This window comes from Aquarana catesbeiana, linkage group LG02 (genome assembly GCF_042186555.1).
Source record: "Aquarana catesbeiana isolate 2022-GZ linkage group LG02, ASM4218655v1, whole genome shotgun sequence".
NCBI classification, from domain to species: Eukaryota; Metazoa; Chordata; class Amphibia; order Anura; family Ranidae; genus Aquarana; species Aquarana catesbeiana.
The window spans coordinates 604,411,233-604,426,042 of NC_133325.1; the positions used below are offsets into that span (position 1 = coordinate 604,411,233).

A 14,810-nucleotide genomic window follows, 5' to 3' on the forward strand; every position below is an offset into this window, starting at 1 on the left:
TTGTTCATAAACCAAGGCCCAGAATGCTGATGTTTTGCCCTTGTATCAGAGACATAGAACTTCAGATTGTGCAACACTATTTGTGTCTCAAGATCAATGAATTTAAATTGGTCACTGAGGGCTTACTAATTACCTCCTATGTGTAGTAGAAACCAGCGCTACAAATCAATGTGCAATGTACATAGTGTGTGGATTGTTATAGGCCCAAAACAAAATAAAATACGTGTAAAGGCTTAAAAACTAGCAGTCTATAAGGGAAAACAGATTCACAATAGGAAATGTAATATCTATTAACCTCATGAAATAAGTAATGACACAACTAGAAGCATCAAATTATAAACAGCAAAACAACTTTCAGAACGTTTAATATCTAATCAATTAAGCAATATCCAAGTGTGATTTTTGTGGGAATAACTATAAAGAAGAGTACAATGAGTGTCACTTGGCTGCATGTTTGAAGGCATTATTATTATTTGTTTTGGTGCTTTTGCCATTCTTGTGTATCAGATAACTTGTCCATAGCAATCAGCATTTTGCAGGCATTTGCTGTGAATTAGAATGTAGGCCTTAGTAGCTGAGGCGAGTAATCAGTCAGTAGAGACACCATCACGCCCTAAGGAGAACAAGACAAAACACTGTTATGGAGGAGAAAAAAATGGCAAGTAATCTATAGGATAATTAAGGTCATTGATTAAGATGCATGTCTAGACTGAGGGCTGGTTCACAACACAATTTCTGTGTACCGGATGCGTTTCTGCATGTACGTTTTTGATGCATTTCAGTGTGTTTCTGATGCAGTGTGTCCTTGCCCTTTTTTTTTTCTTCATCTCAATTGAGGACATGTGCGTTCAGGTGCTTTTTTTATGTGTTTTATCATGTTCCTAATGCGTTCCATACAGAAAAAAAAATGTAACATGTTCCATAGCTCCCAACTGTGCCTGATTTTGAGGGACTGTCCCTGATTTGGAGCAATGTCCCTCTGTCCCCCATTCCTCCTCATTTGTCCCTCATTTTGGTCTGATCTAAATAGTTATATATAAAATGCACTTTTTATCTATCAAAAAGTGTTTTCCAGTGCTAAACCTTTCATCTGATTTCTAAATTGCTGAATTTGTAAATTTCAAAAGCCAATATAAAGGAATAGTAGTGGTAAAAAAAGCACATGTGGGTTTAACAAATCTTGTTTTTTTTTGTATAATTCTCCTTTGACCACTTCATTACCCGCCCATAGTCATATGACGTCCGCAGGAGGGATCTCCCATCCTGGGCGGGCGTCATATGACGTCCTCGGCTTCTCGGCCATCTAGGGGCCGCGCACGCACGCGCCGCATTGCTCAGGACCTGGTGCGCGTGCCGGGCGGCCGCGATGTCCGCCGGGCACCCGCGATTGCCCGTGAACACAGCAGGACCGTGGATCTGTGTGTGTAAACGCACAGATCTATGTCCTGTCAGGTGAGAGGAGACCGATGGTGTGTTCTTAGTACAGAGGAACACCGATCGGTCTCCTCCCCTTGTGAGTCCCCTCCCCCTATAGTTAGAATCACTCCCTAGGAAACATAATTAACTCCCTTGATCACCCCCTAGTGTTAACCCCTTCCCTGCCAGTCACATTTACACAGTATTCAGTGCAATTTTAAAGCACTGATTGCTGTATAAATGTGAATGGTCCCAAAAATGTGTCAAAAGTGTCTGATATGTCTGTCGCAACGTCACAGTCACTTAAATCTCAGATCGCCGCCATTACTAGTAAAAGATAAATAAATAAATAAAAATGCCATAAATCTATCCAGTATTTTGTAGACGCTATAACTTTTGCGCAAACCAATCAATATACGCTTATTGCGATTTTTTTTTTTTACCAAAAATATGTAGAAGAATACATATCGGCCTAAACTGGGTAAAAAATGTGTTTTTGTTTTTTTTAAAAATGGGATATTTATTATAGCAAAAAGTCAAAAATATTGTGTTTTTTTTTCCAAATTGTTGCTCTTCTTGTGTTTATAGCGCAAAAAATAAAAACCGCAGAGGTGATCAGATACCACCAAAAGAAATCTCTATTTGTGGGGAAAAAAAACATAAAAATATAATTTGGGTACAGTGTTGCATGACCGCGCAATTGTCATTCAAAGTGCGACAGAGCTGAAAACTAAAAATTGGTCTGGGCTGGAAGGGGGTGAAAATGCCCTGTATTGAAGTGGTTAAGGGGGTGTGTCCTATGCCTGCATGCTTTTTCTGATAGGTGTCCCTCATTCCCATCTCAAAAAGTTGGGTGGTATGCATGTTCTACTTTGGATTGCACTACACTGCTATGAACTAGGGCCATTGCAATCCATGTTAAACACCGTCCATGCTTTTTTTTGATGCAGAATAAAAACATACTGGACTGCATCTGGTGTGAACCAGCCCTCAAGGTTATATTCAGGTAGCTTGATCTTTTATATAACTGGTCAAACTGGGCAAAATATCTGGGTCTTTAGCTAGCTCATGTAGGAAACAATGGAAGTAGTTTTACAGTGATCCCATACAAGGGCTACAGGGGCAGGTGCAGTTTTCCTATGATTTTATATTCTGCCTCGTTTTGTTCTAAGTCCAAGCAGATACTGATCCTCTGGAAGGATGGAAAAGTAGTTGCTACCAATAAGTATTCAATATATGAGCAACTTTAATTCAGATATACTAAATTTTACTTGCTAATACTGCTAATAATTTTGTATAATCTGTGACACAAGTCTGTGGCTACATAAAATGCAGAAGGGCTGGGTGATGTTGCTCTTTAGAATTCAAGGAAATTCTGACTGTCATGGCTGTAGCTGGTCATGTAGATCTTCCAAAGCCTCCAACATGACCTATTTGAGCTTGTACATCATTCTACTCTTGGTCAACTCTCTGTCTTCCTGCTTAATGTCCCCAAGAGATTCCCTTAATTTGCAGAGATTTTCCCCTACTTCCTGTTTTGGCTATGGGACAGGAAGTGAAGGGAAATCTCCGCAATGGGGACAGAGGGCAAAAAAGTAATTTGTTATGACCCTTCCTATCCAAAATTAGAAAAAAGTTGTGCCTATAGTTCTACTTTAAGAACAGTAGGCATGTGGCTATGGTGGCAAAAGACAAAAAGGCTGCTTTTCCCTGTATAATTGTTGACCACACATTTCTGTATTATCTGTAGAAATAGTCATCTCATATAAAATTATTACCATATTCTCTTCCAGCAAAACAAGCAAATGTTTTAAAGCAGAGATTCTAAAGCTGGGTACAAACTATACATTTTTTTTTCCTCCAACCCAGTGGGCTGAACGAAAAAAACACTTACAGATCATCGTACTAACGCATCCAATGTTAGTGCGGCGGTCTCCCTACTGAGCTGTTGTGCTCTTACAGGGGGACTTCCCCCCCCCCTCACTCGCCAGAACACACAGCCACAACCATTGGCTGTGAGTGCGGATGCCTGCCGAACCGACCATTTTCAGACGATTTTCAGCCAGTGTGTATCCAGCCTAACCTTGAGGTAATAATGAAGGTGTCGAAAATTGGACGCCTCCAGGCTACGGTGAAAAAACAAAGGTCCCGTACATTTATGCAAGCCAAAAGCAGTACCTTTATGCAATACCTGCTAATAATCTTTTTTTTGGTTTTGTAGAAGAGTTTTGAATGCATTAAAAACGTATTGCTTTAGTATGCAAAATTAATGATGAGGCAACAGCATGATCTGGAACCGGCTAGTCCCAGATGTATCTGCTGGTTACAAATCATTTAGCTTGTGTAGTACAGTACCATTAAAAACCACACAAACAGTGCTGGCATAGCACAATGCAATCAACCTGTACACGTTCTAAAATAAGTGATGGCAGATCAGTGAATAATGCATTTGGAATCTGAAAGGATTATTAAAAATCATCTCCAGCCAAAACATTTTTTTCAATTTTGTAGTGTGAAGTGGAAAAGTGATACAGTAGATCCTCTGTCTGGTATTAACTGGTGTCGGCATTGGGTAGATTTACGGTCACCTCTTGAGCAGTTGACAAGTTTAACCCAGATTAGGAAGCACATTTATTTATTACAGTGTGTAAGGGTTAGACGCTCTGTCGGGTTTTTATTGCACTGTGTCTTCCTGCTCTCACTCATTTCTTGTTCCAGTGACAATGGAATATTAACTGTGGAGAAACATTCCCCATGGAGGGCACAGACATCAGAATTGCCTTGACATAGATTCCGACTCTTACTCACTCTATTGAAAATGATAAAAGAATTTTCACTATCGTTCAACTTTAAAGTTGAATCAAGGAAGTATGGTATTTTTTGCATAGTTGCACTGGTTTAGCTTGGACCAATGAAGGTATACATATTCCATAGATTTAGGACCGCTGTGGAAATGGAAAATTGCTGTTGCAGCCACCACTACTACAGTGATCCTCAATAACCTCCAGGTCCCATGCACATTCACAAAATGCCTTGTATTTTTCTTAGTGAATACAAGGAATTCTTTGATTGGAGAAGCTCCAACAGATAGATAGATTCTGCAGATGCCCATCATTTACGTCTACCTAAAAAATTCTAAAACCTCCAAACCATTTAAACTGTCTTTATAGCAACAGTACAGTTTGTACACCTAACTTCCTAGCAGGGGCAGCCCGTCCATTAACCACTTCCATACTGGGCCTATTTTGGCACTACTCTCCTACATGTAATCATTTTTTTACTAGGAAATTACTCAGAACCCCCAAATGTTATATATGTTTTTTTATCAGACACCCTGCGGAATAAAACTGTGGTCATTGCAACTTTTTATGTCGCACAGTATTTGCGCAACAACTTTTCAAACGTGTTTTTTGGGGGAAAAAACAGTTTCATGAATTAAAAAATAACAAAACAGTAAAATTAGCCCAATTTTTTTTGTATAATGTGAAAGATGATGTTATGCCGAGTAAATCAATATCCAACATGTCACACTTTAAAATTGCGCACAATCATGGAATGGCATCAAACTTCGGTACTTAAAAATCTCCATAACCGACGCTTTAAATTTTTTTACAGGTTACCAGTTTAGAGCTACAGAGGAGGTCTAGTGCTAGAATTGTTGCTCTCGCTCTAACACACGCGTCGATACCTCACATGTGTGGTTTAAATGGCGTTTACATATGTGGGTGGGACTTATGTGAGCGTTTGCTTCTATGCGGGGGCGCTTTAAATTTTTTACATTTTTTTATTATTGTTTGTTTTACTTTATTTTATTTATTTTTACACTTTCTCTTAAATTTTTTATTTGATCACCCTTATTCCTATTACAAGGAATGTAAACATCCCTTGTAATAGGAATCGTGCGTGACAGGTCCTCTTTATGGTCCCCACATCTCTCCTCCAGGCTGGAAAGCATGAGATCAAAAAAAAAAATTAATGATCCAATGCTTTCCAGCTGCGATTGTGGCTTTGTTTACAATCCCGGCCCAGATGTGAGGTCATAACATCGCGCCTGGGCAGCTGACGGTCATAGAGATGACTAGTGACCATCCGGCGGCGGAGGATTCTTTCTCCGGGTCCCCGATGGCATGGGAGAACCCAGAGAAGCACCGGAGGGCGGCGGGAGGGGGGTTGTCCCCTCTCGTCACCTGTAAGAATGATCAAGCGGCAGGACTGCTGCTATTATCATTCTTATGGTGCACAGAATTGATGGCATTTAAAGATGATATCTGGATGATGCCTGTAGCTGCAGGCATCATTCAGATATCCCCACTGAAAGTCAAGGACGGCATATGAAGTTCTTGGGCTGGAAGTGGTTTTAAGGAAATAGGGGCATCTCCCCCCATCCATCGCCGCCTCCCCCTATCCATGTGTCCGGCCCCTTTCAGGACACTGGATGCATGGATTCCAATGCGGGGTGGGTGTTTTTTTGAAGCAATGATTAGAGCCAGAGGCTCTAATAGCCTTCAAAAAAAGGGGTGGCTCAGGGCGCAGAGAATGCCCACCCAGGTGTGTTACAACAGTGAATGAATATTCGCTATTCTAACACTGATCCTCCTCCAAATAAAGAAAACTAACCGTGAAACATGGTGGTGGCAGCATCATGTGGTGGGCATGCTTTTCTTCAGCAGGGACAGGAAAGCTGGTCAGAGTTGATGGGAAGATGGATGGAGCCAAATACAGAAAAATCTTAGAAGAAAACCTGATATGCCCTGTACACACGGTCGGACATTGATCGGACATTCCGACAACAAAATCAATGGATTTTTTCCGACAGATGTTGGCTCAAACTTGTCTTGCATACACACGGTCACACAAAGTTGTCGGAAAATCCGATCCTTCTGAGCGCGGTGACGTAAAACACGTACGTCGGGACTATAAACAGGGCAGTAGCCAATAGCTTTTGTCTCTTAATTCATTCTGAGCATGCGTGGCACTTTGTGCGTCGGATTTGTGTACACACGATTGGAATTTCTGACGACGGATTTTGTTGTCGAAAAATTTTATAGCAAGCTCTCAAACTTTGTGTGTCGGAAATTCCGATGGAAAATGTGTGATGGAGCTCACACACGGTCGGAATTTCTGACAACAAGGTCCTATCACACATTTTCCGTCGGAAAATCCGACCGTGTGCACAGGGCATTAGAGTCTGCAAAAGAATTGAGACTGGGCCAGAGGTTCGCCTTCCAGCAGGACAATGACCCTAAACATACAGCAAGAGCTACAATGGAATGGTTTAAATCAAAGCATATTCATGTGTTAGAATGGCCCAGTCAAAGTCCAGACCCAAAATCCAATTGAGAATCTGTGGCAAGACTTGAAAATTGCTGTTCACAGATGCTCTCCATCCAATCTGACAGAGCTTGAGCTATTACATAGATATTACATACAAATGCCTGCACATTTATATGTAAAAAAATGTTAAAAAACATTTTTCATTTTCCTTCCACTTCACCATTATGTGCCACTTTGTGTTGGTCTATCACATAAAATCCCAAATACATTTTTGGTTGTAACATGACAAAATGTGGAAATTTCCAAGGGGTGTGAATACTTTTTCAAGGCACTGTATTATGAAGATTTCAAAGGGTGTCTGGAAATGTGTACCCATTAAGCCAAAAGAGTGTTTATAAAGTCAGGAACTGATGTTGAATGAGACCATTTCCAGTTCATTCTGAAAGTGTGCTCGGAGAGTTGTGTAGGTTGCTCAGGACCCTCCACACCAAATTCATCAAACAATATTTTTATAGCCTGACTTTGTGCGCAAGAGCACAGTCATGCTGGAACAAGAAAGGTCCTTCCCCAAAATGTTGCCACAAAGCTGAACATGCACATTTGTCTAAAACATGTCTTTGTACTGGAAACACCTAAACTTGATGATTTGGAGGTGTGCGTGTGTCCACATATTTCTGGCCATATAATGTATTGCATACACTGTGGGGATGTGGAAGGTCTGCTGTCTTATTCAGTGCCTATATAGTATTTGTAATAGCATACCATAAACTCTCCTTACAACTTACAGAAAAAAAAGCAGTTTTTTATTTCAAATTCTATATAGGGTGCAGATAAAGGGTCTATTTACTGAAAAACATTATTTTGCGGAGCCCTCAAAACATTTACGGTAACAATTTGAATAATCAACCTTACTCAATTAGAAACTGCAAAGTGTTAGGGTATATTCAGAATACTGTGTTGCTATTTCTTGCATTATCACAATGGCCATCAACCCACAGCTCTATGTATTGCAGCTCCACTCATTGTGAAAACCACTCCAACTCACAGTACAGTAGCAGCCAATATACATTGGTACCACACACACATGGTACCATACCACAATGTAAATACCATGTGTTGTTGTCCACTCTGGTGAACAAAAAAGGTAATTTCTTTGTCGATTGCAGTGCATTGGGATTTTGTTAATGCAGTGCATTTTAATGTACCACATACCCCACAATGGACCGGACAAGTCTGATTGCACCCCCTAGGGTGGTCTCAAATATTGCTTCACTGGGTGTGACAATAACCAATATGTAAAAAAAGCCAGCTGGATTTGGAGTCTGCCTGTCAAACCCAAAGAAACACTAACAAGTCTATAATGAGATGCTACAAATAGTTGTAGTCAGGGCTTTTTTTCAGTGGGAACGCGGGGGAACGCAGTTCTGGCACCTCCAGCACTAGGGGTCTATTGTTGCTGAGGAGGTTTATTGTTTCTGGTGGGGGATCTATTGTTGCTGGGGCGGGTCTTATATTGCCGGGAGTCAGCTTTACTAGGAGAGATCTACTATTGAGGGAGGGTGTCTATTGTTGCTGGCTGCCATAAATTCTTTTGATGCTGGCTGTGAGAGATCTGTTGTTGATGCTAGGAGTCTATTGTTGCTTGGGGGGAATTTTGTTGTGGGTGGTCCATTGTTGTTGGGGGATCTATTGTTGCTGGCAGGGGGGGCTCTATTGATACTGGCTGCAGGGGATCTATTTTACTGCTTTTGTTGTTATCATTACCAAATTCCATACGAATTACTTAGCACCACAGAATGATACTTGGTTTTGTATTCTCTATAAGGCTCAGTAGAGGGGGGTGGGTAGGGGGTGAAACCAAGAAATGCTCAGAGGTAGGTAGGGGGCGAAGAAGAGGTGATTTAGAAAGGGGGAGTTCCTGCACCTAGTCTCTAAGAAAAAAAGCTCTGGTTGTTGTACAGTACTGTATATGATATATCAGAAGAGGTGCATCATTGCAAACAATATCAGAGTAACTCTATATAGAAATTTTCCAGCTGTAGTCATTCCACTCTGACCAATGCCAGAATAGTAAAATATCTTCTATCAGGACCCCAGTCCAACTTTTTAGTAATGGCCCAGGGAAAAATTACCCCTTACCCCTTTTCTCCCCAGCCCAGTCCTCCCCTGAACAGACCTATGAAAAATCATTTCTAATTAGGTGTGTTTACTGACTGCCTATTTTATAACGGCTTAGGTCTTATTTTCTACAGCTACTGGTGCTATAATTTATGCTTTATTTGAAATGTATCAGAATTACCGCCAAAAAAGCTTGTTAAAGTGGTTCTAAACATATACCCACTGAAATGACAAACCTTAGGTGTTCTGTCCATCAGATGTGTATGCGTTGACTATTTGTACCTGTGTTGTTAAATGTACATGTAAAGCATACAATTTACTTAAGACAATCATATGTGGTGTGCAGGCTCCATCTAGCGTTCCTTTTTGGTATTGCTGCAGTTCTGTTTATTTATTTTAATGTATGTGTAATTTAGGAAGTTGTCAGCAAGCAGGGAATTCTGGGTAGAATCTTAACAGGAAGTGAACCAGTCACCATTCTTTTCAACACATTGCAGGAAGCAAGACATGTCTTTCTCAATGTTATCACCCCTTAGAGAACTTAAAAAGTAAGTTTTTATTATCTCATCTTGTACTGTATATCGTTGTTTATGAAATGTATGCTGTATTGTATGCAATATTATACTTATTGAGGTCTATTTCTGTTATTTTGTAGTTTCACCTGGCTTGTTCTAATAAAACTGAGATCAAAGAAATATGGTAGCTACAGTTATTGGGATAAGAAGGTTTAGCTAGCTTTCCCGGAGACAGAACAGTGACATTTTTAAGCTGACCTCTGAAGGGAAGATAAACCGACTTCGGAAGTCTGTACAGCCTGGGGCTACACAGTATCCATACAGTCAGAAGCCTTAAAGATACAGGCCTACAGCAGGCGAAGCAAGCAGCCACGCTACACAAAGACGCGCTTTGTCAAGCAGCAACGACACTAGAACGGTCTCTATACAGCAAGACAGCTTCTTCCCCGCAGCCATGTCTCACAGTGGGATATCTTCTTACAAAATACGTTCACGAGCAAGCTCATCTAAGTCATCTGTCGCAAATGCAGCAGCTATCGCCCGTTCAAAAGCCGAAGCAGCAAAAGCCAGGGCAGACCAAGAGTTGCAGATGAAAAAAGAAAAGGCCTGCCTTGATGCAGAAAAGGTGAGACGGGAGCAAGAGGGAGAGAATGAAAGAGTACGCTTGGAGCAAGAAAGAGTACGCATGGAACAAGAGAGAAAGATGGAAAGAATACGCCTGGAAGAAGAGCTAGCCCAGCAGGAAGCATCTCTGAAATTGCAGTAAACTATCTTAGAAGCTAACAGTAGAAAGGGACGCTGCCGCCGCCATTGCGGAGGCAGAAGCTTTAGAAGCAGCCGTCTACGATGAACCAAGACTAGGCAGCAGCATACAAGGTCTAGAAGAGGACCAACAAGATTCTTCGCAACGCACGTCAGATTATGTCTACCAGCACTGTGACCCAAGCAGCATCCCACAACAAGAAATTAAACATGACGTCAGTGAGTCATATCAAATAAAGCAGTAACAAGACGACCTGAGACCCCAGTGCTACAAGCAAGAAAAATCTGACAAGAGTTCCAGACTTTCCAGTTCCAACGAAACCTACTCCACAAGGTACCCAGCCTTCATACAAGCATCAAACACCAGTCTTCACTCCAAACGTGTATGCAACGAGCCGGTACGAACTGCCAACCTTAAGCAAGTTTGAACCCAGCGCGCCTACAGAAGAGACTTTTACCAGGTATGCCTTTACACCGCACCACAATACATCAGCAGCCTACCCCAATGCCAATCAGGCTACTGTAGACATTGCCAAGTTCCTGGCCAAGAGAGAGTTAGTTACCCAAGGACTTGTCAAATTCAGTGATTGCCCCCAACACTACAGGGCGTGGTTATCCTCTTTCCAGAGTGCCATTTAAGGTATAGATCTATCTTGCAGGGGCCAGATAGACCTCCTCGTAAAGTGGCTTGGCAATGATTCTGTTGAACATGCCAAAAGGATTAGAGACATTAACATAAACCGCCCTGAGATAGGCCTTGCAAACATCTGGAACAGACTGGATAGATGTTATGGCTCACCAGAAGCTATAGAGAGTACACTGTTTAAAAGGATAGAAGACTTCCCAAAAATACCTAGCAGAGGTTACCAAAGACTTAGAGAATTCAGTGACCTGTGTATGGAGTTACAAGTGGCTAAAGCAGAAGGGGACTTGCCTGGCCTTTCTTATCTTGACTCTGCTAGAGGTATTAACTCCTTAGCACAAAAACTTTCTTATGAGTTACACGAAATATAGATTACTCATGGCTGTAACTACAAACAAAAACACAATGTGCCTTTTCCACCCTTAAGTGAGTTTGTGGACTTTGTAGACAGACAAGCAGGAATGAAAGATGACCCCAGCTTCATTTTTCCAATGTCTTATACCACTTCTTCTGGCCCTAAACAACTCAGAGCTCCAGTAGCAGTGCACAAAACTAACATTTCTTCCCACAGATTTGCAGAGTCTCAGCCAGAGGATCAAGACAGCGACCCTACTAAGTTCTGCCCTCTACATAAGATACCACATCCTCTTCTGGAATGCAGAGCCTTCAGGACAAAGACCATCTAGGATTGCAAAGCTTTCCTCAAAGAGAACAACATCTGTTACAAGTGCTGCTCTTCGTCCGCCCACTTCGCCAAAGACTGTAAGGTCAGTGTCAAATGTACAGAATGTCATAGCAAGAACACAACACAGCTCTACACCCAAGGCCTACTCCAAGAACTTTCCCACCTGTTCATAGGGACAAGGAGCAAGGCGGGGAGACCAAAGACTCTAGTACAGATGCCATAGCAATCACTTCACAGTGCACTGAAGTCTGCAAAGAATGTTCAGGTGGCAGATCCTGCTCTAAAATCTGTCTCGTGAAAGTTTACCCAAAAGGACGCAGGGACAAAGCAGTCAAGCTCTACGTCATCTTGGATGATTAGAGTAACAAGTCAGTTGCTAGATCTATGTTTTTTGACATTATAAACCTTAAAGGCCCCAGCAGTCCTTACTCCCTTAGGCAGTGCCGGGACAAGGTCATCTGGTGCCAAGGGCAAAGATGGAAAACTGCGCGCCCCCCCGTCACTGTGAAAGCTACAACGCCTACAGACGATGGGATCTATACTGGGAATTTGTTAAATACTAGTATTGGTGGCGATCAGTGACTTAGGCGCGGTTCACACTGGGGAAACTTGTCACGCCCCATTCAGTACAATGACACCGTTCTAATTGGAGCGACAGGACACAGCACATCAGGGCACAGGTCACAGTACATCAGGGCACAGCACATCAGGGCACTGCACATCAGGGCACAGGTCACAGTACATCAGGGTACAGAGCCCAGCACATCAGGGTACAGCACACCAGGCCACATCAGGGTACAGCACATCAGGGCACAGAGCCCAGCACATCAGGTCACAGTACATCTGGGCACACAACATTAAGGCGCAGCACATCGGGGCACATAGGACATCAGGGCACATAGCACATTAGGGCACATCCGGGCACATAGCACATAAGGGCATGGGGCACATAGCACATCAGGGCACAGGGCACATCAGGGCACAGCACATCAGGGTACAGAGCACATCAGGGCACAACACATCATGGTACAGGGCACAGCACATCAGGGTACAGGGCACATAGCACATCAGGGTACAGGGCACATAGCACATCAGGGCACGGGGCACAAAGCACATCAGGGCACGGAGCACATCAGGGCACGGAGCACATCAGGGCACGGGGCACATCAGGGTAAGGAGCACATCAGGGCACATGGCACATCATGGCACGGGGCACATCAGGGCACATGGCACGTCAGGGCACGGGGCAAATCAGGGCACGGGGCACATCAGGGCACGGAGCACATCAGGGCACGGAGCACATCAGGGCACGGGGCAAATGGTCCCGCCCAGGGCATCCGCCCCTTCCGCCCCCCCCTTGTACCGGCCCTGCCCTTAGGACTTGTGCAGGTACAGTGGAAACAGGGGGGAAAAGAGCTGACAGCCTACAAATTGAATCTATGGATGGTAAGACATGCCTACCCTTACCGACCATAATAGAGTGCAACCAGATGCCAGACAGCGGATCAGAGATTCCCACACTAGACGCAGCAGCTCAACAGACTCACTTGAATCACATAGCACAGCTCATACCAGAACTAGATGATCAGGCTCAGATAATCTTACTCCTAGGGAGGGATATCTTGCAAGTCCACAAAGTAAGAAAACTGATCAACGGTCCTAAAAATGCCCCATATGCCAAAAAACTGGATCTCGGGTGGGTCATTATAGGTGATGTTTGCCTGGGAGGTGCACACAAACCTGCATCTGTTAATAACCTGTTCACTAGTACTCTCGAGAATGGTCGTCCTTCTCTTTTCCAACCCTGTCAAAATCACTTCCTCATAAAGGAGTTACCACACAACAACCCTGTACCTCTTCCCTTCCTAAGTCCCCTCTGTGACAGCAATACCTATGACAAGAACCAAAGCGACTTAGGAAGCACAGTGTTCAGGAGAACAAAGGAAGACAACCAGGTAGCAATGTCCATCGAGGATAGGCTCTTCCTAGAAGTTATAGAAAGGAGTATGGAGAAAGACGTGACTAATAGCTGGGTTGCACCTCTTCCCTTTAGACCACAAAGACGACGTTTGCCTAACAATAGAGAACTAGCATATAAACGTCTCACTTCCCTAAGACACAATCTTCAAAGGAAACCAGAGATGAAAGAACATTTCTTTTTTCTTCATGGAGAAAATATTCCAGAATGGTCATGCTGAGACTCAGAGGATTGTTGGTATTTACCTATATTTGGGGTCTATTACTCTAAGAAGCCAGGGCAGATTAGAGTGGTGTTCGATTCCAGCGCCAAGCATGAGGGTGTCTCTCTAAAGCAGGGGTCTCAAACTGGTGGCCCTCCAACTGTTGCGAAATTACAAGTCCCATCATGCCTCTGTCTGTAAGAGCCATGCTTGTAACTGTCAGCCTTGCAATACCTCATGGGACTTGTAGTTTCGCAACAGCTGGAGGGCCACCAGTTTGGGACCCCTGCTCTAAAAGATGTCCTTCTCTCTGGCCCTGACCTTAACAACAGACTATTAATAGTACTTCTCCACTTTCGCAAAGATTCAGTCACATTCATGGCAGACACACAACAAATATTCTATTGCTTTCTTGTTAAAGAAGAACACCGTAACTTTCTGAAGTTTTTCTGGTTCAGGGACAACAACCCCTCTGGAGACATCACAGAATACTGCATGAGGGTGCACATATTTGGCAACAGTCCTTCCCCCGCAGTTGCTATATATGGCCTCAGACACTCTGCTAGAGTGGGAGAGTTAGAGTATGGGTCAGATGTCAGACAGTTTGTGGACAAGGATTTCTATGTAGACAATTGCTTGAAATCACTACCCACAAATGAAGCCGCAATCAGTCTCCTCAAAAGAACTCCAGCAATGCTTGCTTGTTCCAACTTAAGACTCCACAAGATTGCTTCCAATAGTAGAGAAGTTTTAGAAGCCTTTTCTGTCCAAGATCGTTCTAACGAGTTAAAGGACTTAGATCTAGGCACAGACTCACTTCCCATGCAACGCAGCCTTGGTTTGCTTTGGGACTTAAGATCTGACACGTTTACTTTCCAAGTAAACACAGAAGAAAAACCCTTTACCCGTAGAGGTGTCCTGTCTACCATAAACAGCCTGTATGATCCCTTACTTAGGGCTTTGCAGCACCTGTCACCATCCAGGGTAAAGCACTACTGAGAGACTTAACCTGTGAGTCGCTAGATTGGGACCACCCTCTCCCCACCGACAAGAAGAACCTATGGCTAGAGTGGAAGGACTCACTAACAGCTCTATCCAACCTTAAAATTCCATGCCCATATGCTCCTATGTCATCTGCAGACATTCAGATGCAAAGACTTTGTGTGTTTTCAGGTGTTTCTGTTAAAGCAATTGCTGCTGTAGCTTACCTGAAAACC

At 43.0% G+C, this 14,810-nt stretch overlaps 1 protein-coding gene across 1 annotated transcript in view; it reads right to left on the bottom strand.

Annotated features, from left to right (window-relative positions):
• Positions 1–349: 349 nt before the first annotated feature.
• OTC (ornithine transcarbamylase) overlaps positions 350–14,810 on the bottom strand; it is a 122,076-nt gene continuing 107,615 nt past the window's right edge. The window contains exon 10 of the mRNA XM_073616340.1: positions 350–613. Within this exon, the coding sequence (XP_073472441.1) occupies positions 554–613 (60 nt within the window). The 3' untranslated portion in view covers positions 350–553. The remainder of the gene's footprint in view (positions 614–14,810) is intronic.